Source organism: Colias philodice, chromosome 1, assembly GCF_061535455.1.
Source record: "Colias philodice isolate Cphi_HAF_F1 chromosome 1, ilColPhil1 Martin Lab GWU primary, whole genome shotgun sequence".
Classification (NCBI taxonomy): domain Eukaryota; kingdom Metazoa; phylum Arthropoda; class Insecta; order Lepidoptera; family Pieridae; genus Colias; species Colias philodice.
This window is the reverse complement of record NC_143086.1, coordinates 9,321,583-9,348,289: the sequence shown is the minus strand read 5'-3', so window position 1 is coordinate 9,348,289 and position 26,707 is coordinate 9,321,583. Positions and strand designations below refer to the sequence as shown.

General features: G+C 33.2%; 1 protein-coding gene across 10 annotated transcripts in view; it reads right to left on the bottom strand.

The window, feature by feature from the left end:
• LOC149491284 (coiled-coil domain-containing protein AGAP005037) overlaps nt 1-26,707 on the bottom strand; it is a 181,497-nt gene that overhangs the window by 66,600 nt on the left and 88,190 nt on the right. For 6 of the 10 annotated variants that reach the window (XR_016315801.1, XM_089696889.1, XM_089696832.1 and 3 more), the window contains exons 2-6: nt 18,264-18,296; nt 4,236-4,378; nt 4,059-4,160; nt 3,499-3,664; nt 3,210-3,408 (exon numbers count right to left, since the gene is read on the bottom strand). Coding sequence is in view for 9 of the 10 variants with exons in the window: in XM_089696889.1 (XP_089553015.1) it covers nt 3,210-3,408; nt 3,499-3,664; nt 4,059-4,160; nt 4,236-4,378; nt 18,264-18,296 (643 nt within the window). In the remaining variant the exon portion in view is untranslated. The remainder of the gene's footprint in view (nt 1-3,209; nt 3,409-3,498; nt 3,665-4,058; nt 4,161-4,235; nt 4,379-18,263; nt 18,297-26,707) is intronic. The other 4 variants (XM_089696899.1, XM_089696840.1, XM_089696846.1 and 1 more) reach the window with 3 other exon arrangements.

The following is a 26,707-nucleotide window of genomic DNA, read 5'->3' as shown; positions in this document are numbered from 1 at the left end:
TTTTTTTTCTACGAAATTTGGTGGAAACTTACTTTATTATGTCCCAAATACACTGTAATTTATTTGATTGAAAATATTTATTTTTTCGCCTTATTTTGAATTAATACCAAAAAAACAACCTAATTTTCAATCGAAAAGTCACCCGTCAAAATATCAGCTTTTTTCAAAAACTTGGGGTGCCTTTTATTCATTGAAATCTCTACTTTCATATGGTGTAAAAAAAATAAACACCACCATAGTAAATGTTCTCAGGAAATGCATACAAACAGTCTGAAAATTAGCTTTTACTAAATCAGGCACACTTCTCGAACTACCTGAAATGTTTTTATCGACATCATTTTGCTTTTGAATATGCTGTAAAATATTAAACTTAGAACAGATAATTATTTTTCTTTTGAAATATTACCGAAAAGCAGATACAAGAGAAGATATAGAGTTCTACAGAACAACGTCTATGGATAAAACTGAAAAATTAAGATTAATTTTTTTTCTACGTATTTTTCCAGGATAAAAAGTATCCTATTTTACGCCCAGGATAATAAGGTATAATTATACCAAGTTTCATCGAAATCGAACCGTTAGTTTTCACGTGATGTCTTCACATACAGACAGACAGACAGACAGACAAAAAAATTTTTAATCACATATTTGGGTTTGATATCCATCCAGTAACATTCCCTGCTATTTATTTTTTCAATATTTTCAATGTACAGAATTGACCCTTCTACAGATTTATTATATGTATAGATTCGTTGTATAATAATTACTGCGAATCGAACTATTTTGGAAATGTACTCATTTATCCTTTGATCAGAGTAATGCGTTTGGCAATACGGTAATGGGCAGTCAACATGTATGTTTTCATTAAATTATGTGACAGCCTGCGGCTCATTCTGATATATTTGAGAAACAATCATATGTCCAATATGGTCATGAGCAATGCTTGATTACAAACCACGTTTACATTTATTTATAATTGACAAATAAATAATTATATTTATCAAAATACCGCTATATTATGAACAATGAAAATGTAGGGCGCGCGGCGATTGTATCTATTAATAGATGTATTTTCAAAAACATGGTTTTTTATTAGTTTATTTATATTTTTAGGACATGATTTAAATATGCGAATTAAGAATCCATCGAACTAATGAGTAAGAACTTACATTGAAATTCAATTTCTACGTTTAAATACATAATATGTAGGAGTTTCAAGTTTAATTATAAATGATTGGAGGAAAACTAGAAACTCAGGATAGCCGCCTTAATTCGATGGGTTTAAAGCTCTTCGATACGGGTATTATGCCGGCAATTTAAGATTTTTCTTCGCCCACGTCAAGGCACCCACTAGGTCACAAATACTTTTATCTTAAGCTTCTTCTTTCTTACTCCGTACGATTAGGGTTACTTAAAAAAAAACTATTTTGTTCGACCAATCTTTGGGAATCAATTATACGCATTCATTGAAACAAAATATTCATGTTCTGATTGTGAACAGTTACGCATATTAAGTAGCTACGAATACATAATTCAGATTTCTCTAATGTATTCTCTTCTATTAGTATCAAAACATACATGTTTACGTAATTCAGCCATAATTTAATGGACAAATGACTTCACGTGGGTGTATAAGATTGGAAAATTTTCCATACCCGTATAATCCAATGTTTTATATTAAAATTTTATACTCGAAACATGGGATGCGCGCTGTGATATTCGCCTTAACAATACGTATGAATTACTGCCAGTGATTTTCCGTAAATACGGTTGTTACTTTGTAAAGTTAAATTAATCGAGATAATACTAAGGAATTGAATGTAGAGCTCCGTTTTATAGCTAGTGATCTGAATATTCGATTTCAAATTGTCAAGCAAAAACGTCTGTTGGAAATGCCCGTCTTATCGTGCATTTGTAGGTAATATAAACTTGATGAGAAATAATTTCAGATGTTCTTGAGCCCATCGGTTTGCTGCAAATATTTTATTGTTATATGTTTTTTTTAATGGGTTTAAATTTTATTTCTTGGGATATATTCCCAGTGGTTCTTGATATTTTGTAGCGGTCGATCGGTTTGTCTTGTATCAATATTATCTTACATTCGTATAATGCTGGTACGTCATTATATTATAAAAATGTATATGAAGATATTAGATTGTGCATATAATAGCTACACATATATGCAATTTTATTATATTTAGCATCACATTATAGTTCTCAGACGGAGTATATTGAATAAAATCATTAAATAAATGCATCCACCACAGTGCGGGTACACTTACACGAGATTTGGCTGAACCGATTTTGATAAAATTTTCAAAACACATGTGTAACTAGATTTACATATGACTAGACTGTTACTTATATGGGTTTCTGCTGGACCAATTTTGATGAATTTTTTCCTGGTGAGTAATGATGACGTCACATACAAAATCTAGTATTTAGGACAATTCTTGCTACGTTTTCAATCTTTAAGATGCAGAATTGTTATTTTATACTACATATATATACTTAACAATAATATGATACTTACGGACACCGTTCATCGTGTTCGTGGATGATGTTTTTCCGCATTTTCGCGTTTTTAAGCAGGTTCTGACGTCAAAATTCAATTTATTTAGAAAAAAATATTCTTAAGCGAATTTAAATATAAGTTTAAAATTTAACGTGATTTTAACAAATGACAAATATAAAATACTTAAATATATATTTTTTTCTAACCAGACGAATTATTTCTAACAATTATTAGGTATACGATAGAATACATGAAAATTTGAATAAAAACGTCAGAACTTGCCTGTATCGACACTTCCCGCGTTCACCCTATTCGTATGGAGGGGGCTGTAGCACGATATGTACTGAGTTTATAGTGTGCCGAGGACGAACCAGCTAACGCGCAAGGCCGGTAACGCCCCTAAGTGCCACTCTTTGTCTTCCATCAAAATAAAACTTAACAAAACTAGTATTTCTGAAGCGCTGAACAATCGTTCTAAAGTTTTGCGACAGTATATTGTCCTATGACTCCTATTAGCCGCTCTAGCGCACATTTCACAGTGCGAATAGAGTTAAAAGTCGCGTGATAACTTTCGTGAGGATAATTTGGCATTACGTATCCTTCTCTAACTTTTTGTTTATTATGATGTCTTTCGAAAAACGTTTTAAAACAGAACGCCAATAGGTTTTTATTTACCGTCCCCGACCTTACTTACCGCATGTCTTCCAGCTCGTAGAACATGTCCTTCGACCCGTCATGAATGTAAATTTTCACGAGCGGGCTGTCCAGATAGTCCATTGTGAGCTGCTTGGGAAAGCTACGAACGAAGAGTGCCTTTACCGTATCGAGAGAAGTAATTTCGTTTGGGAGCAAAGCGCGTTTTGTCTCATTTCGGTATTGTAGGAATACGAGGCCTGCGGACAAAAACATTGTATCTTTATACTGACATTGACCGAAAGTAAAGAATTAGTATTAATTTTTGTGTCGCTCGGTGTATTACTCACCTAGAGGTCTTTCGAGCGTTTTGCTGGGTGTTCGCACAACCGGTAGAGAAGACCGTTGCTTGCCTCCTCGCCGGAACCCTGTAGACGACGTTTCCACCTCAGACATAACTCCCGGGTCATCGTCGTAGAAGAACGTTTGCGGTAAATAGCCGCGGGGCAATGGAGGCTACAAGATATTCGCGTGTTAATACTCAATGACACCTAGTTTCAGAAATTATATTCTATTGAGTAATCTAACATAAAATATATTAATGTTATCCGAAAAGTTTTTTGTTAGTTAGAAAAGCTACGTGTTAAAACCAAGCCAAGGAACTAATTGTATTTTAGATTAAACAAAAACAAGCTTGATTAGGACTAATTTATTACGTAATAGATCCTCCAACTATTAGTCGTATACCTAAAGTACCTAAAGGTTATTGAAGTTTTAACACCTATTTAAACACCCATATAATATCTATAATAATTAGTATTAGAATAAAAATATATTTGGTTAGTAATTAGTATCTCCACTCGCTAAGCTCTGCAAACCGCACACCCTAATTTACGGCAACACCTTTTACCTTTCTAAAACGCGGATCTAAAGACCGATTTCGTCTCGAGTCATAATCTTTTACGACGGTCGCGTATTCTGGAACATTAGGCGCCTGCGCAGGTTGATACTGCTATATATAAATGGAACACATTACTAAAGGAACCGTCGAAAATGTTAAAAAGATGTGAGTTGTTTGGTCACTTACCTCGAGATCGCGGTTAATTTCCAAAGCGTGGTGGGGGTGCAAGAACAGGTGGTTTCCGGCCAAGGTATGTCGTCGTGGATCGTCGCGCCGAGAGGATCGGTTACGAGAAGGCGCGCGCGTCGCCTCCCCGTCTGATAACCCTCCTAAAAAAAAGCTTCTTTGACAAAAATTCTTTCGGGAACACGAAGTGACATTCAAACCTACTTATATTCAAGTAAATATCACGGCTGCTAGTACTAAACCTTAATAATATTCATTTGTACAACACTCAAATCAAACTATAACTTAACATCTTGTTTCATGCGTCATGCTTAATCTAGACTAGTTCTAATTTAAGAATCTAGTTAATAATTTTAGCTTACAACTAATATTTTATAACCTACCTTTAACTTTTTATTACCTTTTTCTTACACACAAAGTTATCTTTTTCATATCTCTCTATAACGCGTATTATTAAAGAAACGAATCTTCAATGGCGGCCAAAGCTGACACTGACATATGGTAGGGTCAGTAAAAAAGAAAATAAAAATAATGTTAATCGATAATTTTTTTATTAATTATTTCAAATTGTTTATTGACAAATTTTTTTGTTATGGTATTTGTGTATTTATATGAATTATCATATTTACGTATACAGAATGCAACAAAATCCCCATAATACTTGTAATGAGCCCATAAAACTGAACAACTTATCCCAAAGAACATATTTTTTTCAAATTCCAATAAAACATTATTTACTATCGCAAATACATAATTGTCATTGTAAATTTATGATAAAAACTATTATAGGGAAAATCAAATACATTTTAGTGATTTTACTTGTCCCTATTTCTTTTGCATGCCGTACGGCCGTGTGTGAGCGAGAGGGAATGATAAGCGCCGCCATTTAAGATTCGTTCCTTTAATGAAATGCGTTATATCTCTTACACTCATAAGTGTTACATACTCAAAAAGTTATCGATTAGGTACCTAATTGATTTAATTTAATAACAGGGATCGAGGGTCATGGATTATAAAAAGCCATTTATATTTATATTTTTATTTAATTTATCATTTATTTCATATCTACACATAAAACACACATAACAGTTTCACAAGTTAATATTTGTTTTTATCTTAATAACATTTATAGCATTATATTGGTTAAATTTAAAAATAACATAAATATCGATGGATAAAACAATAAGTTTAGATCTTAGGTAATTTAGATATTGACAATCAATAAGTCAAAAATTATTTTTGTTGAGTATTTTTTTGGTATTAAGACTTGAAGTTTCAAAAGAATAACAGCCACGCATCGGTCTCTGAAAGGGAGAAATATTGGTTATAAAGTTTTTGTATTAAGTATATATTATTGACTATAATAATTTCAACATGTTAAAAGCCACGCATCGAACAATGAAAAAGAAACAAAGAAACAGATTTGCCATCAATTAGTAGCAATAAAACATATTAAACGTATGTTGATCGTGTGTAGGCGCCGCTCCCGCCAGCTTGCCCGCCGCCCCAACCCAGCTCTCACCCGCCGGCTGAGGCTGGGCGGCGGCGGGCCCACCTCAAGCCACTCCGCGCAATTACAAATACAACGTACACACTAAAAGCTTATCACTAACGCTTATACAGAATGCAGCCGCCGCACAATTTATAACTATGCTTGATTTTATATTGCCGAATAAGAAACACTTTTTTTTCGGTATTTGTTTAAATAATAAATATGGAAAAAAATGGAGGATACAAACAAGAAAATATTCGCAATGTAACAATACAAATGCCAAATCTATCAAATAGCACTGCAAAAATTCACACTGTCGCCATATTATGAAATTAATACATAATGTATATTGTATTTACAACGAAATCTATAATATAAAAATGAATCGCAAAATGTGTTGGTAAGCGCATAACTCGAGAACGGCTGAACCGATTTCGATAATTCTTTTTTTATTATATTCCCCGTCAATTTGTTATTATCTGCTAACAGCGATTCCGCAGTCAATCGGAAGTGCTTATAAATTTCCCATTCAAATATTTTCTATTCCGGGGGGCTGTCCACCTTCGAGGGTGCGTGGTGCGTGAAGGTATTGTTTGTCTTATATATAAAAATGAATCGCAAAATGTGTTGGTAAGCGCATAACTCGAGAACGGCTGAACCGATTTCGATAATTCTTTTTTATTATATTACTTGAAGTACGAGGATGGTTCTTATGTAGAGAAAACGTAAACATGTACCACGGGCGAAGCCGGGGCGGACCGCTAGTATGTTATAAAATTATTCAATGTAGTAATTTAACTGCTTCGAAAGTTATTACATTTATTTACAATCGCTGTTTGGTTTTGTTTTAACAATTGAAAGTATCAAAAAAACTTTAAAATTCTAATAAATAACATACAAAGAAAGTTTTACAGAATTTCGAATCTATAAATTTATTTTCGCACTACAATGTTAAAAAATAGCCATGATACATACTGTTAAAAATATTAATTTATTAAATTTTGACATAGCCTACTCACAATCCACATCTTCTATGCAGATCCTGATGCCGGCCGCAGAAAATTCCCTGACGGGCGAGCTGAAGCACGAGCTGGCGGGCGAGCTTTCCACTGTCCTCATGCCTTCAGATGATATATCCGACAGGAATACTATTTCTTCCTCTTCCTGTACCTCCTCATTCGGATTATCCATGCAAAACACTCGCTGCGTTCCCGAAAAAATATATTTTTTTAGTTGCACAATCGTAAAAATAAAATTTTAAAAGTTTAATTACGACCGAATCTTACCCGAAACTGACTAACTAAATACTGTAAAATCTTCGACATGATTACTGATTACAAAATAGATTCCAATTATAAATAAAAAATAAATAAGTCTCTAAATGTCGAGCGCGTTTACAAGTGAACCCTATGTGAGTCGAAGCCTGACTGGATGGAGCTCATCCGAAGACAGCTGAAGGCTCGACTGCTGAACTGCAAATATGCACTTTTAATTGTCAGAGCGGTAAAGCCTCCGAATGGTTGACCTTGGAGAGCTGCGCCTGTGTGAGTCTTGTAACACAGAATAGAAATTCATTCGAAAAATTTTTAAATGCCCTTTTTTTAACGAAAAATATTCTAAAAAAATATTTCCATTTTTTTTATACATATTCCACTGCATTCCCTTGATATTTACTGAATTTTGCCATAAACCTAGTATTGAGTGTTTATTTTGGTTCCTCACGTTGGTAACATTGACATTGAAATTTGCAATATTATTGGTTAACCAGGTCGCACATGCGCCGAGGGACCCGATTCGCGCACACATTGACACACGCCCACGGCAACAGAAAGGGAAGTATAGATGTAGAGTTGACCTAGAACTACATTCGGAACTCATTCAAACAAGACGCGGGAAAGATTCACTTACAAAACTTCTTTGTAAAGTAGAAATGTATCAACAGGATTGCGCCAGGATTATTTTTGTGTGTGTATTAGTTAAATTTAACCACTATAGTCCTCGGAACATAAGGAATTTGTAATACTTTTAAAAATGATACTATATTTTGAAGATAATTTGTTATAAAAATGAAATAAGAATAAAATCAGAGACATTGACATCATGATATTAAAAAGCATAAGAAAAAGCATATATTTGAGAGGTAATTTTATTTAATAATGAATGGTATTAATAAAAAAATACCCTGAAAAGAGTATTTTTCATTTATCGAATCTTAGTAAAATTTCCTACGGGCTTATTTCAATTAAGCAATTTATTAAATGCGTAAATACTACTAGGTAATACATATAAAGATGTAACCGTATCTGTTATTAGGCTACTTGTTTTTTTTATTATTAATTAATGGGTTAGTATAGTAAAAAAGAGAGGAAGTAAAGAAAGTAATTGTCCATGTTTTTTCCCGCGCGTGTAACTACAGAGAACGGTATGAAAAAGCTACTGCTAAAAATATCATGAAATACATATATTTCTGTTATACAACCTACTGTTATTTTTAGGTTGTTTTTGAACGTCAAGTTAATGAAAATAGCTGTCGATTTTTGCATCAAATATGTGAATATTGTGAAACAAAAATAAACTATTTCCCTATATTAAGCCGCTTCACAAATTTGAAACAAAAAGCTTACGAATAAATACCATATATTATTTATATTATTTCAATATCCCGGAATAATTGATAAATTATGCTTTAGAAACCATATTAAAAAAATACTTTGCTTACTTCGATGTATTGAGCATAATCATATTATCAACGCTTAGCTTTTTATACCTACGAACCGCAAAATAAATTATTATTGACTTGATCGAAAAAGATGCCAAATTTTCAGAGCAAAGTAAAGAAATAGTTGAAGAACATACTGAATATTGATAAACTACAAAAAAACACATAATAATTCCAAAGACCAAAGAGAAAGATAGTCGTATAGTCCCATACAATGATAATAGATGAACAAATCTCGAAATGGTAAGAGCTTTTAAACAGCTTACGTAATATAAGGCGCAACAAGTGTTCGAGCGTTCGCAGTTGAACGACCCGTAATACAAATAAAACGAGCAACAATTGGTTTGAAATCAGCTTTATACGTAACCCAATGCCTTACTTACCGACTACCTTTTACTACTATTTTTCATCTATATTAACCATCTCTTGATAATCTCATCTCATCGATCTGGGAAAGTTCAGATTCGAAATGTAATACATGTATGTGGACAAATGTTTATAGTTTAACATTTACCTCATTTCATTCGCCTTAAAAGGTTCAGGTGGCAAGATCCAATTTTCGTACTGAATTGGGGGATGACAGATGTCAGCTAAGAGCTGAGTGAACATCAGCTCTTAGTTTTAAATTCAAAAAATATATTATATTCAATAATTAGTGGTAAAAATAGTATTAATTAGTATTAGTTAACTATCTTATCAACGTATATGTATTAATTAATGTGAAACACGCATTTATGTGACTCAAGCAACGTTTTGTATAACGTGGATGTCAACGGTAACGGAAATTCAAATTCGAATTTCTTCTTCGATAAACCAGGGGGGTACTAGTTCTAATATATCTACTATATTTAACAATATACACAACATTCACATTCATTTTAACTTATAAAACTGCTCATATTTTATGAGTAACGTCACAATAAATACATGAGCGCATAGTTATCGTCTCACTTTGCTTGACAAGTTGGAAGCAATTTAGAGGACAAAAACTAATAGCTCCAGACAAAATATACTTCAGTTCTACTAAAAAAATACTTTTTATCTATTCACTATCTAACACAAGTAAATTTTAGTATAATTGCATCATAAATACAATTTTTTAACATCTATTTCACCTGTTTCAAAAACTAAAATTACAAAATGCTGACCCGCAAGGCAGTGGCCAAAGACATGGAAAACAAACTAAAGGTCACATTACAGGACTTAAAGGCTTCACAATCTCTGTGTGAACAACTCTTGCTGGAGAGAAAGGAACATGAAGGTGAAATCCAGAAAATAATAAAAAAGAACACAGGACTGAAGGCCGAGCTAGCTGAACTCCACACTCAATATATGGACAGCCAAAAAAAATGCACAGCCCTACAAGACATTGTTGACAGCTTCCAACAGTGTTCCAATGACCACGAGAAGGCTCTCAGTCGTATTAGTTCAGAGAGCCTATAATTACAGCTTTAAGGAATACATGGAAGATGAAAATCCATGGAGGGTTGTCGCGAGAACCACAGGACAGTTCTTTAGCATATAATATATCATTATGTAGTTAGATATAAGTTACATATTATGTAAAATGAAATTGTAATAGTGACATGATTTTAAAAGAGAGAGAAAAGAGCAACAATGGAGTTTCTTGCCAGTTCTTCTCCATAGATGCTGCTTTCCGAATCGGTGGTAATTGTTAAAAATATGTATTGACGATTCGAAAGTGCTTCTAAAAGAAGTCTATTTGAATGCATAAATGTTTGAGTTTTTTTGAGCTTTGAGTTTTTACAACTGGTATTATTGTGAATTTAAAATTCGGTCCTCCCAAAAGCCTCTTTCATGTTCATATGTTATCTACATTGGCAGTCGCCTACGTATTGTATATATTGTGACTTTGTATGTCAAACATGACGAGATTATCACCAAATTTGTAACTTTATGAAATGTAAAATTTGAAGAATTTCAGCTTTACAAAATGACAACATGATTGTTCATTGGTGTTTAAAAAAAAATTTCGACATTGTGTATTCCATGTTATGCAAGAGTCTCTATAGAGTTGTGTTTTTAAAGCTGCTTAACCATTTATTGACTCGGCTCTTTTTCATCAGCTTATGATGCTGTTAATTTTAGTTATTAGTACAGTTATACTTATCGATATTAACCTTTGATGACGATTACAGTCCAGTGGCTTTATATTATTTTGTTCTGCTAATTTGATGTTGTTTGGAAGAAAACCATGTTTAATACTTCCAATATTGTTATTTCCAAAAGAAGGAAAACGTTTTAATTCGTAGGATAAGACTTAAACGCAATCATAATCTTTCATTGATCATAGCTTTCCTTTTCTAAATAATGTAGCCACAACTTCATTTTAGTCTAAACACAAACAAATTCAGAGAATAGCACATGAAATAATAAATTATCAAATATACCATTCTTTAAATTAAGAGCGTTCTGTATGGTGTATGTACATTCAACAACTTCATAAGATAGATCTTTGAAAATTTATTTCGGTGAGATTTCTGTGTTTCACGAATTGGTTCACCTTAGTGCTTAATTTAAAATATATTTTTGGTGTAATGACAAATTTACACAGGGTCAGTAGACAAGTCAGGCGCCGCGACTGATTTTAACTGTTAACAGTACTCCCAAAATGATAATGCGCATAGAAAAATTCGTCACTGTTTGGCAACTGTCATATTCCCCGAGCTTCCGAAGACGATATTTATATAGAGTGGTTAAATGTATTTTTTTCATGCATAGTTTATTAGAATTATGAGTTTTATTGTAAAAGAGATAAGTAACGAAATTTATTTCGATAATTCAATGTAAGTTATTGTATATTTGTTGTATTGATTTACTTGGAAAATTCTATACTTAGAACTACATATTAAAGTGTCTTACTGAAGCTGGCGTAGTGATGGATGTATGGAAGGTTAAAATAAGACAGTTTATATTTTAAAAAATATATATTTTCAAACACTGGTTTACATTTAAATTGTAGAAATCTAATCATTAAAATCTCAGTCCAAAGGATTTACAGAATCAGGGATTATCTCTATTTCTGATATCGTAGAATGATCAGAACTTTCATTATGCTCTTATTAATTTTCACTTTCTCCACTGCTATCTGCTACCTGTGTAAATAATCATTTTACCGGAAAATTCAACTTTGAAACAAAACTAAGAAGGGTATGTAACAGCAGCTCTATATAATTCCATACAGAGATAATACGTGCGGTCACCACCAATATATTAATAGGCTTATTACACTACGCGGTATTCAGACAGTCTTATTAAGATTTAGCATAATGTAATAAGAGTTAGCAAGTTAGCCTGTCTAATTAGACCCACCGAATGGGTTCGACCATGCTTACTTGCTTGCTTGCTGAATACCGCGTAGTGTAATAAGACTTAGCACGCTTAGAGCGGGAGCACACGATGCGTTGCGGCGCCGCACCGCAAAGATTTCACCGTGTCAGTGGGCACACGAGCGGTGCGGCGCCGTAACGTTTTTATGACGCAGCGGCGTCGTAGCAGCGTTGCACAGCGTGTCCTTCCTTGTGACGCAAAACAACTGAGCGGTGCCGCTCCGACGTCGCACCGCATTCACCCCTCCCCGCCTCGTCTTGGTGGTTACAAGTCCGGTGCGGCGCCGGAGCGCATCGTGTGACATGCCACAGATATTTCTATGTAAGACGACGTAGCGACACCGCTCCGGCTTCGCACCGCCGCCGCAACGCATCGTGTGCCTTCGCTCTAAGACCGTTCAGTCAGCGCGCGGCAGCCGCAGAGCAAAGTCGCTCGTATGTTTTGGTTTTAGGTCTTGATAGGAGTTGCCCGTTGCCAGGAATCTTAAAGTAACTACCAATCTTTGTTTAGCACTGACACTTTGTCTAAGAATCGTATCTTCTTTTTGAATATACGGAGTAACTAATTTCAAAAGACATTCAAACTCGGCAACTCCTACTCTAAGGTAGTTTCTTAAGTCACATGGTTCCAGAACACTCAGTATTTGCATATTTGATAATTTTTCTCGTAAAAGTAAATACTCTTTCACCCATATTTTTCTTTTCTTTTTTTGTATTTAAATTAATAGATGCGGCAAGAGCTATGGCGATTTTCTGGTGCTTTGAAAGTTTTCCCATCGCGCGACAACCGTCACCGACTACGTACGCCTTGCAAATGAGTTAGCATGCGATATTCAGCACAGTGTAATAGCGACCTTGTCTAGTTAGATTTTAAGACAGTCTTAGTAAGACTGTCTGAATACCGCGTAGTGTAATAAGCCTTTAAGTTTGGAGTACTGTACTTGAAGTAAGTTGTAGTGGTGCGTTTCTCACGGTGAGCACACGTGTGTGAAGTCAGTGGGAAAAATGAATCTCGAAAACAATATGTAGCCTCTAAATAATAATTATGTAGCCCTTATGGCTTTAATTTTATTTTTTACTGCAGTAGAAGTGAGCCCTTTGATTTGCATTTGTTGAGCCATATTTTGCAACGCTGTTGACCGCATTTCTTTATTGCGGTAATTTAGGGATTTAATATCCCAAAGGCACTCGTTTTCGCCATATAATTGCACCAATTTTAAGATTTCGTCTTCGCTAAGCTTACGCGTCATTTTTATCGCCAGCGAAAACAACGTGGTCACTCTACAACGCAGCGGCAGTGACTTACCACGCACTGACTTGTCTGTTTACACGGGGTTTATTTGGCTGGCGCGGGGGTGTGCGGGAGGCGGGGGGCGCCAACTGACTTTAAGCTACTGTACTGACTTCAAATCAGTTTACACAGGGTTTTTTTCGGGTCAGCCCTGACTTGCCTCGAATTTGTAGTCAGTTACTGACCCTGTGTAAATCAGCTTTAATCCTGTTTACTGTAAGCTGTTAAGTTGCCTGCACTGCCTTGTGCATGGATGTTGAACAAATTATATGATTGTAATTAACGACATTTTTAAGTTTTATAGGAGAGTCAATTCCATGAATCATACACGCTTATTAGCTCTACATGTTGCATTTGTTTCATGCTAACATTCAGAATGTGCTTTTCATTGGTTCGATAGAATCCTGTTGAATTATTAATTATGCGTTATTATTTCTTACCAAATATGAACTTACTTCTTCCTCATCTGTTTCTTTCAAATCTTATTATCTTTTAATTTATATTGGTGTATGTTATATTATGACACTTTAACTGTTATTTTTCTTATAGGTCTTTTGAAATACCTAAGTGTTATAGGTGGTTAATTTTACTACAAGTGCATAACTGGATATTTTTTTTGTCTTCTGCTTACAAAACTCAACATTTAGAATAATTACTGTTAATCGAGCTATACATGTCTACTTCAAATAATGTATATGCAAATAAGACTGACCAACTTGTTAAATATAATTTCATAACTCTGGCAAGCTAGTATCCTATAGCCTTCCCAGAGATATTATGGAGTGTCAGAAAGTTAATACCCGAGTAGCTACATAATTCCCTGTAATAGAACATGTAATATGTTTTAAACAGACAATGCAGGGCTTAGTCATCTGCATAATCTCCGTCCCACAAAATGAACTGGGTACTTGATTACAGGTATTAGCCTCGGTATAAATAGGCTTCTTGGTAATTTAGCGTTATCAATTGCAGTAAACGCAAAACATCAATTATTGGTAAGCTCTTTTTTCTCCTTATAAAATACTAACTGTGCCCCGCGGGTTTACCTATTGCTATTAGTCTTAGGTGATTTTCTATTATATTTTTTTTATAGCTTAGGTGATAGTTACTGTGTTAATAACTTCGACCGCCGGAAATTTAGGTCTCGATGGAGTCCTTTTTTCAACTGACCTCAAATAAACGCGGAGGTTCTCAATTCATTTATGGATTTTTTTTAATTGAAGATATATTGGTGCAATGCATTTATTGGTAACTGTTATATATTTATTATATTTCCACCGCTACGATAGCGTTATTGAACTTGTTAATATTTCATGCATTTTCAGAATATGAGATTTTACATGGTATAGGTAATAATTATGTAATTGATTTATTAGTACCTTTGATTATGTGACTCGTAATATTTTTAATATTGGAATATGCTTTTTTGGTGTCATATTATACGATTGATGGAGTGAAATCATTGAATAGGAGATAGCTTACATTAGAATTAATTAAGTTACGTTATTGCTATATGAGCAGTTTTTCATTGAAGTAAATATTTTTTAATCTAAAGTAGTTTTTCTTTTTGGTTGATTTTTTTTTTCAAGTAGTCATTTTTTGTACGATCGTCGTAAAGTATTAGAAGTAAATGGGCATATTCAAAAAATTTTTGATCACCTTTTCCTCAGGCGGCATCCATTAATTATGTGATTATGTGAAGCATTCAATGGGGGTGGGATTCGAGTAAAATCTCTGTAAATCTCATGTTGTGGAAGGAGGGGGGGGGGGGGTGTTAACGGAGTATATTACGTATTTTTTTCTATAAGAACAGTTAAGCACAATAATTAACTGTCAGACAGACTGTCGGACATTTCTCGCGGAAGTTTTCTTGCAGATGGACAGGCGGCCTTAGGGTATTGAAAAAAATGTGTGCGTGTACTAGAGTACACACGTAAGAAGTGAAACTTCTTTATGACCTTATTTTTCAAAAAATAATTTACTATCTACACTAATATTATAAAGAGGAAAACTTTGTTTGTATGTTTGTTTGTTTGATTGTAATGAATAGGCTCATAAACTACTGGACCGATTTTAAAAATTCTTTCACCATTCGAAAACTACATTATCCACGAGTATTAAAGGCTATATTATATTATCAAGCTAAGACCAACAGGAGCGGAGCCACGCGGGTGAAACCGCGCGGCACAGCTTGTATACAATATTACAGAAATACGTTAGTCTAACACGCTCGTCGCTTCGCTCCTCGCTACCTATTTAAATACATATTTACACCAGCCGCTGCTGCAACTCGCTCGCTTCGCTCGCTCGGCTCGTGCGGTAGTTCAAAAGTTAACCTAAGATGCTCGTCGCTTCGCTCCTCGCTACCTATTTGAATATTTACGCCGGCCACTGCCGCGACTCGCTCGCTTCGCTCGCTCCGCTCGTGCGGTAGTTCAAAAGACCAAGGGAGACGCCAAAAATTCGAGTTATAGAGTTTTCAACTTATAAAGGATTTCGACTTAGGCGGATTTTGATTGGACATAAAGAGTTTGAGGTTTATTCTTATAAATTTTGAATTCACAAAATCATAATTGAACACCAATCAAGCAAACACGTGTTTACGTGAGTCATAGATTTATTATCATATACTCCTAAAATGTTTTCTAAGACACAATAGTGTTACTTACATTGTCAGCAAGTTCATAAAGGCGGTAACTTATTTTTGTTTGAACAATAGAGGTAATAAATTCCTAATGATCAAGTTGTAAAGGTTGTAAAATAAAAAAAAGATGGCGCGTAACGCAAAAACGTTACACTAAATTTTTGTCCAACCCCGATAAAGAAGTTTCACTTCAACAATTTAAGTGAATACGTTTCGAGAGTACTTAATATTCTCTGTTAGTCGTAAATAATGGCAAGTAGGTATTGTTTTCTTATAAAAATAGTACCTACAAACACACATTAAAAAAATCGATGATAGAATAACAAAACACTCAAGCATCCTTCTTAAATGTGAACTTGAAACGGTTGTTCAGAAATATAATTAGGTATGAATTCCAATAGGAAAATTTAATCTTATTTATTAGAGAAAATCATAATTATATTAAAAAAATGTTGACATTGCGTTTTATTAAGATTCTCTTCTAAGATGCAATATTGGTCTAATTAAATAAATTAATTTATATTTTCCACTGAAAGCTATCGTAATACGAATGAGATTTCAAGAAACGACTGGAAAATTATTAATAAATACTTAGATTTAATAAACATGTACATTTTGTATCAATACGATGGAAGTATTAGGGTCGCGATCGCTTTGCTTTTCAGTAAATTATGGAAGAAGACCATTAATTTGAATAAATTCCGAAAACTTCAGGTATTTTAAGACCGCTTTACAACCGCAATGGATTTATTCACGTATATTTCATACGAATATTCCTTTGTAAAATCGAAAACAAAAAATTAATCTTGAGACAATAGATTCCATGAAACAAACTACGACCTGTATCTACCGCATACGCATATTGAAACAAGGCAAAAACCCTCGCACGTGGAACGTCCAATTCAATTTTACCGAATTTCAATTTGTTGCAACAGAATCCTGTCAGTATCACGTCATGTTGTATAGCAGATTTCCACGGTTCAGCTGTCAGTGCAACAAGTAAGCTGTCGATATCGGCAACGGCACAATACACGGTTTAAATTCTAGAGAGATATTTCCGAACAGGAGAAATGTAGTGAACGTATGTTCATTGACGGCGTTTACGTACATTTGGTCAGGGAATTCTTGAGGAAAATCTTGGGTAGATTTCGGATAGATGTGTGTACGTTAGATGACGTAATCAATATACAGGATAATCCGTTTATAGTATTGTAGGGATAATTTAGATTAAAGAAGTTTTATTAAAATAAATACCCAAGCTCTTGTCTTAAGATGACAATATTATTTTCTAGCACATCGCAGATGACCCATTATTATAAGAAACATATTCAGAAATGGGGTATTACAAAATGAATAGAGCAGAGCATACAATAACGTTCATTTAATTGGTTATGGATTAATTAGTACAGGTTTCCAAAACATATACAAAGGCTGTCGTGCCATAAAGGACCTAATCGTTTTGTGAACCACTCGGCCGGCTATTCCTAATTAATTGGACATTGGACGACATCATTATTCATATATATACTGCACCGCAATGTCCATCAAGCTTTGTGTATAGTACAAACAAACACACACACACACATGTTACAGTGATTCCCAAAGCCTGTCTATGATTTCTCGACCAGTCAGTATCAAAAGCTAGAGCTCAAATTTGAAACGCCGATCTGTGTATTGTTTTGAACATCGAAATGTATATCCTGATACCTGGGGTCTGATTCCAGCCGATCCCGGGATTTTGAGCTCAATGAATACACGTGCAACAGAATTTACCGGGATGGGTGCAAACTGCTGCAAAATATATCTACAAATTTCAATAGGCTTTGGCCATAGTTTCATACCTTGTTAGTAAACTGCTCACGAATTCAATAGACACGTACTCGTTATGAAGTTATGTTTCTATGGTTTAATCTCTTCGTTTAAGTACGTATATTTCTTTCATTTGTTGGGAATGAATTGTAGCAATTTAAATTTCTGTCATGACAAAGTTTAAGACACATAATATTATGATCTTTATATGAGCGGGCGGGATGACATGAAGATACAGAATCTTAGGTATATAAAAGTCAATACTTTCATAAAAAATAAACAATTATTTTTAATACATTGATACAAAAACATACAAAGTTCCGGAAAAATATATTTCAAACAATCAGAGTTTTATTGAATAAATTAATTTTTGGATTAACTTGCTCTCGATTAACCTTGTTTTAAATATGATAGTGGCGAAATTATATTAAAATATAATTTCCTCGAATTATGCTGAAATATATTTAAATTAGCGTAATAATTAAACCTCACATTACCAATACAAATCAGTGATGCCAGAACCTGGAAGGAAGTTCATGATAGCCTTGTATCTTTTGGGCTATAGTATACATACTTAACCTATAAGAAGAAACGTCATTCACTTAAAATTAAATATAATGTATCGCTTATTCCTAGCAGCCGTGATTGCTTATAAATTGATTATTAATTTTACGAAATACATACTAAAGTAAATTCTTTTTAAATCTTATAGTAACAACTCACCATCAATTCTTCCATCTCCTTGCCAGTCTTCTTCTGAAACAAAGGGTATAAAGTCATTCATAGTCAACTCATAGTCAACACTCAACTCAAAGTTAAAAATATTACGTATAAAATATGTAGCAAACAAATTCCTATTTGCATAACTTTTTTCGAAAATTATGATTGAGATGTCATTCGATTCGGTATAGCATTTGGATGACTTAAATAAAATAGGTTCCGCTTGCTAAAATTATAAGCTGTTATTCAGAATCGAAGGATACCTCAATTCTCAATAATTATAATTTCTCAATGAAATAAAACGGATTTTTTTTACAACTCTAATATACACACGCTCTTATTTTGTGAATACCAAATTAATTTATATTATATATTCAGTTGTCAGTAGGTACATTATACTTGACTCACAAACATAGGTAAGTACCTACCTATTACTAGCTGATAATATAACTACATACTTATATTACTTAGATCGGTAACTACTAGTTAATGTCTCCTATTAGAGGTTTATCTCAGAATAGTCTAGCATTAACTCTAGGTACTCTTATTATCAATTATTCGAATGATTGGCGATCAACATCGCATCTATTTGAAAAGGTCAACCGATGTAAAAAACTTTTACTGTAAAACTCATCCCACATACATTTTATTACAAAATTATTTTCAATGGAATTGCAACTTATTTCACACAATATTATGCTATGACCATCCTCACAAAGGGAAATAGTTAGAATCAATTAGTCTTGCTATTCCATGCAGTAAAGTAAGTGTTTAAAAAATGCATTTTTACCTACAATATTTAATATGCGTTTTCTGGAATATATTTCATGTTTGTACAACCCCATTTATGCCAATTAGGTAGATAATACATATCACCCACCACATAATAACACCGACGGAAATCAAAATACTTATAAAAACAATAAAAAGGTTTCTGACAGTTAAAACTGATAAATTTTAAACCTTATCATCCACGAATTTCTATATTCCTCTTGCCCTTTATAGTCCTCTTATTTCAGTGCATTTGATCCGAATCAGCTGAATTTTAATATAATGTAGGGGGAAGAAATAGGTAGCAGAATAAAAAAACTTTAGTTCTGACAACCGAAATGTGCACTTTCTGCTATCTTGAAAAAAGGGGTTGAAAGGGACAAGGCATAACATTTTGACAAAATAGGTACTTATTATATTTTTTATGCTAAGTATATTTTTATTATAAGTAATTTAGGTTGCAATATTTCCTTTATTTATTATATTTTTCAGCTGAATTGAGCACCTTTTTACAAAATAGTGAAAAGCACACATAATATAATTTTTTCTATAAATAATTTTATCTGAAATGATGTAACCCCAATATCTAAAATTCAGCATGATTTGATGACTTGCATTTCAATGAATTTTCGGACATGTAAATGATAACACTCTAACTACATTGCCACAATGCGTTGTGGTCATATTGTAACATGACATGTACCTATGACACAATTATTCACTTTGATCTTTCAGTGATAGCCAAAACCGCTCAAGAATAAACTCTTCTTGGACCTAACGAGCATTTTGTAGCGTTTACAATAACCACTACTCGAATTTGAGCGGTTTTTTGCTTTTCAGTCTGCATTTTAACTTCCCAATGCATTTTAACTTAACGTATAGATATACCTACTCATACGAACTAATCTCTATGACAACAGAGACACAAGTACTACAAACTTACCGGCTTCCCGCCCTTTCCGTTTCTTCTTGCCACTGGAAGACTTGCCGGATTTCTCCGACTTGTCTTTGCTCTTCCACCGACTGAGCATTGTCGTGTCTTCATAGACAATCCCACAAACTACCGCACATTTTCACTATACACATATTTTCACAGCACAAATTTCCCTTACATTTTACCATCACTTATATACAAGTTACATCACTTCTGTCAATTCCACTGTGTATTCGTTTGTAAACATTTATAAATATTAAACTATTTCGTTCACTTTTCATAAGTTTATATTTTATATATTTGTTCTATCGAGATATGTATGTATAATATGTGGATTCAATTCCAGTATATTAAAATAGAAAAACTGAAAAATATAATCAGATTACTTTCGTTAATAATAATTGTCTCACATGCAGCTTATTGTATAGGCATACCTATATCATGCAATGGGGGGTGGTAGTAGTGTTTGAATTTACCGTTATAAAAAGAGAAAAGAGTTTATCATCGCACGGCGCAGAGTTAAAAAAAATATCCGAAATGCGTAAGTTTTTTGACGTTAAAAGATAATATCATTTTTATCTCATACTATTTCCCATACTGTGTTTCTTAAGGAAAATTTACGTACGAAACATTTGCTATTTAGCACAACTAGCTCCATCTAGCGTCGAGTAGCAAATGGCATTACTTTAAGAAATATGCAATTACTGAAGAGATTAGAAGGTATCGTATTATTTATTCAATTAATTTTCATTCATGTGTGAAAAATACTATATATTCAAAATATTATATTCGAAGTTTTTGTGTTGGCATAACAAAACGAAATTAGCTCATCTCGTATGTACGTACTACATTCTCTGTATCTTAACCATTTTTCTTTATTATTTCCTGTAATATAGTATTGGATAGTACTTAAATATAGAGTATAAATAAGTCTAGAAAGACACAGATTTATCCCCTGATCAAATATTTTAAATATGTACGGTTCTAGAATATTATTACGATTTGAGAAAACAGTTGAAATGTATTTCGGAGATATAATATAATACTCATAATTATTAACATAATATTTTAACGCTAGAAGCATTATATTCATCGCTTTTTCTAATCATAGTCTGTTTAAATCTGGGCCTACTGACTCTATCTACGAAATTGCAAGCAAAACAATTTCCTCGTGAATTTCTAGATGCACGCATATATTTCGTGAACCGTCTGACAGATGGCGTTGAACTCAAAACCGTTTTCAGGATTACAGAGTCTATGGGTCACTTTACAGCAGGCAGCTATAAATTCAGATCGCCTAGGTAACCGGGCCCAGGAAAAATACAATCGATACGGTTCACGTGTACGTGATAGGCCTCTGTCATTTCCCTGGGAATAAGTCTTAATTTCGCGTGAATGATCTTACTTCCGCGTGGTGTTGAGCCAGTTAAGGTAAATATATATCAAAAAAAGCCAATCGTCATAAAAATGAAGGTTTCTGATTCGCGTTTGGGGTAATATGGATGTAAGCGTGACACATGTTGCGCAGCTATCATGGAGGTCTATTTATTTTGTATTGATGTTTTAATTTGCATATAAAATATTCCATTTAAAGGTTTCTAGATGAGTTATGATGTTTTGAGATTCCTTTTTATAGATTACTTAATTAAATAAGGCACATCTTTTGAAAGTTAGTGTTTTCAAGTCCGATAAATGTTTTTTTTTTTAATTAGGCATAGATGCATGTTTTGTTGATTTGAATGATTATTTTAAGGAAACAAGTGTTTAATTTTAGGTTTCATGTATATCGGGTCAAAGGCGCGCCCTTAAACTGCGCAGTGTAATCGAAAGTCTATGCCCTTAGTCAGTACGGAACGAGCTGCTGTTTGTGCATTTTCCCCCCATTTGTGATAGATACAGCTTTAACTGAACACTCCAATGCTCTTTATATTCATCAAGTGCATAATAAATGAAGCTCCGTGATCATTTGAGTGTATTCTGACAATAATTTTGTGTATTTCAGGTTTGTGAAAAGTTAAAGTGGACTGTGGACTGAAGTGGGAAAATTGTTGGACATATGTGAATAATGCTGGAGCAATGTACGGTATGTTTTTATTATTGTTATTTGTTTGTTTATTTACTCATAATGGCATGTAAATGTGTTAGTTATAATAGTGAAACGATGCGATAACCCAATTAGATAAATTAGTTAAAGTTTTGTCAAATTTGTCCCAAAATGTATTTGGGAGAGTGCATTTTGTTCCCTAAACTTTAATTTCATTTAGAAGACAAACTATGAAATAAGCTATTGTATTTTCGCTTAAAACATTGTAAAATAGTAGCCATATTGATGATTTTACGATATTTATTATTTACTGTATGCACTGTCGTATTGACAATTGCAAAAATATTGATTTTACCGAGTAGCAGTTTTAAACCGCGGAGTGGTGTTCTACAAATAAACAGTTTCATATTAAACCTACTAGTGTGTAGTGTTACATTGTTACATTGCAATATGGTAATAATAAATACTATAGGTACTTATTGTTGAAAGTGAATACAAAATTCAGATCCTTGCCCCATAATAACAAGTAGGTAAGTGTACAAAGTTTTAAGTAATTAAGGTGATTTGCAACAGAGATATTAAATTAAAATGTAAAGAAATTTAAACTAGCTTGTTGCTTATTGAAAATAATGATAAAGATTGTTTGTTTTATCATAAATTAGCAATAATAAGTATACTTAAATGTAAATTATTACCTACTTGTTTATAAACCTAGTGGTTGAAATTGATATTTTTGGTTTTATGGCATTCAAATGCTTTATAAATATAAATTTATAAAGAATAGAAAAAATTCACGGGTCACGAGTGGCTGAATTGGTCAGGCTACAGGCATCCGCCCCGGAATGGCGCGAAAGGATGCGGGTTCGAGTCCCACCTCGTGATCGAATTCTTTCTATTCTTTATAAATTTATAAACCTAGTGGTTTACCACATGCTTAAGAATTATTAATATTTATAATGAACATAATAAGAAACCTACAAAACAATTTAAAATAGGTATACAATTAATAAATTTAAGATAAACGGGGAATGTTTGAAACAAATCGGGGTCAAATAACTCGTAAGTCGATTGAGCCTCTTCAAAGTTAGTGAATCAACAATAACAAGACATTGGCAAGTGAATGTTAGAGTCTTGAACTTGTAAAACTTTACTGTGGATATACTGAACTACTTTAAATACCTACACTTTCATCAACAAGTGTGCAGTAATGATAATATCAATATATCTATCTATTACATATATCTACTATCTATCTATATATCTATCTATTACATCAGTTATTATTGAATTTTACTTCAGCCGGGTAATGTAATGATTATAAGTAATTTTAATATATTAGTAACATCGTAATGAGCACTTTAATAAATATAAATGAGCACAAATAATAAAATGTATAAACATGTAAAAGCTATTCAGTTCAAACGAACGAAAGAACGAAGTACGAAAAAATAACAATACAACGGTAGGTATTTTTAGAAATATCAGAGATCTTTGTTATTGAGAAAACGTTCGCAAATAATATGGAAAATAAACTAATTGGCCCCGCCACTCAAATCTTTTCACACGTGTAGATAATGATGCTAAAACCCACGTCTAAGTGGCTTTGCTTGAATATTTATATTAGCTACTAATACTTAATTGACAAGGAGCAATATATACCTACTCGAATTCAAACATTTATTTATTCCACGCGACTTCTCTTATAATCGCTTTAGCACGAGGCTATTTCTAGTTCTAGTAGTTCTAGTCCAACAAACAAAAAAAAAGAGGAGACACGTCAAACTAACCTTCCCTAAATCTCCTGATTTAGGGAAAGACCTGAGAAACTCCTGTTTCTGATTGGAATCTCCATTGGATCATCCAAAAAGTCACACAAAAACAACCTCCTTTTTGCTTTATAGGAAAAATATTCATATAAATAAAAAAAATAAGACTCGAAACGCAAACAAAGCTATTGTGGTCTTAAATTAAGACTCTTAATTGTAATCCGGTGCAGATTATTTTATCACTTACTAGCGACCCACCCGCGACTTCGCCCGCTTTGTCAAAACCCAACAAATGATATAGTAAAACATACCTACCTCAAAATCATTCTATCTATTAAAAAAAAAAACATAATCATCATAATCCGTTGCGTCGTTTTAAAGATAACACAAAGGGATATAGGGACAGAGAAAGCGACTTTGTTTTATACCATGCCGTGATACCTACGTGTTATAATGAATAGAAAATGCTGAAAGTAACACTATATTCTTCATTGCTTAGTTCTATAGCAAAGGGTGAGTAAAATAAATGATGCTCATGATTTTAAATTGTAGAGATAAACATTTTCGTTATCTCCAGCACACGTCATTAAGGCGGTTTGAGTAATCTTTAATAATGCCTACTTAACTCTGTTTACATGATTCATGATGTCGTTTTTTGAAGGTTTTTGTTAAAAAATTGTTGATTTAGATTTGACAAAAACTATATCAACTATATATATTTATTCTATATACATATATTTATTCTATTAATAATCAGTTATCAAAACACATGTTGGATAAATGCTGAGAGAGATATTCCATCTTTCAGCGTAGAATAGTTTAAAGAGTAGTTTGGTATAACGCCCGGATTTTACCAAAAGGCCTTGCAATGTATGAAACTCAAAACCTTTGTGAAATATAGTGTTTCTGTATTTTGGTCTATACTTCTATATATAGCTATTTAGCGATGCAGATTTCACTGGTAAAATTTAATTTCGGTTTTTCCATGTGTTAAAATTTCTATACTAACAACATGAATTGAAATTTAAAAAATTCGTATTGTAGTTCCTATTTATTATCTTTTTATTACCTATTTCATTCAATACTTTAATTACCCACCAATTAAAAGCTTGCTTAAGTCGTTATATTTATTTGTTTTTATTTAATTAAGTTCTTATGGACGTTTATTTGAAAAGTAAATGTTTTATAAACTGATTATAAAAAATAGGCAGTTATTTTTCCATTGTTTGTAAGGAAGTGGGTGTAATAAATTTAAGCCCCAATTAGTAATATTTATGTTTTGACTGGAAATATTCCTCTAATCCTATACTGTTTATAAAACATTACGATGATTCTGAATTTCATAATTATACAATATTTACGAAATCGTTGAATATTCATAGTGAAATAGAAATGCTTAATATAGATGTTATTAATTGAAATATAAACAATAAACATTTTAACATAATACAATATTAGGTACAGGTTAAAATTTGCTCATGTCCGAATGTTCCGTGTTCAATTAGTACATTGAACATTAGGTATAGATTGGACTATTTAGGTCGTATGTAACCCGAGGTTTCTAAAAAATTGGGGCAGACTCTACTGCAACCATTTTATAGGTAGTTAATGTACTCGCTCGCGCTTTATCAAACTCAATAAAATATTATAACATTAAAAATTGTTAGCGAAAAAGAAAATTTCTGGTTACAGTCTAGGACGTCTACCTATCTATAGCTAAAGTTGATAATATTAGGAATCAATAATTTTTACCTTGGCATTAAGTGTAAAATATAGGTATCTTGTTTTTAGACGCTTTTATTAGCTATATACTCGAATTTGGTCCACTTGTTGTTCCATTGTTATATTTAGCGGAAAATCTCAGAACTCTGTGATATATGCTATATAATACCTATTCGATAGATTTAAAGAAGCAAGCTAATCTAAAACTTGAATATCGTGGTCTCGAAGCTCGCTCTTCGAGACCAGTCGTGCAGAAATGCGAAGGGGCATTATCGTACTTGAGAAATTTCTGGCCCATTTGCAATCTGTCTAACATTATTTACTAGGTATAGAGCAGGCTCCAATGAGATGTTCGTTTGCAAAAATCGCGGACCTAAATCTGACTTCTGATATATATTGTATAGATCCCAGACATCCTATAGACAGATGTTGCCAAACAGTTTTGTGGTCCCCCTGCCCGCACCCCGGTAATTAAATATGGCATACAAAGAAAAAAATAAAAATTTCCAAAACATGCCGTGTGGGGTATCAAATGAAAGAGCTTATTGAGTAGATCACGAATATGTAGCATACTATATACATTTCTTACACTTTCTCTAAGATTTTTTAGAAAATTTACGAAAATGGTCCATTTTTGAGTTAACTTTAAACCACTATAGATTGAAAACTCATGAATATATTTTTTAAATTATTATTTTAAATAATTAACAACAGTCCATTGTTTATGATTCAATAGTTCGTAATATAATATAAGTGAGCTATGTGGTGGATTTGATGAAAATAACTATATACTATATGAACTTGAAAATATACTCGCCATCTTTGAATGCTCCCCCCACTCCCCCATGCAACTATTTCACTGTACGAAATATTGAATCGTAAACAATGGACTATTGTTAATTATTTAAAATAATAATTTAAAAAATATATTCATGACTTTTCAATCTATAGTGGTTTAAAGTTAACTCAAAAATGGACCATTTTCGTAAATTTTCTAAAAAATCTTAGAGAAAGTGTAAGAAATGTATATACAGGGTGTCCCGTGGCAGATTTAGGATTTAAAATTCGAATATTTTTGCAACGGTTGCGCGGGGGACCGGGGTGGGGTGACATTTAGGCGCGGCACTAGTGCGGATTGGTCAGTCACGATGTCGCAGTGGACTGGCGCGCACCGCGCTTTCGCAGTCGAAGCGTATTTTGCATCTAACAA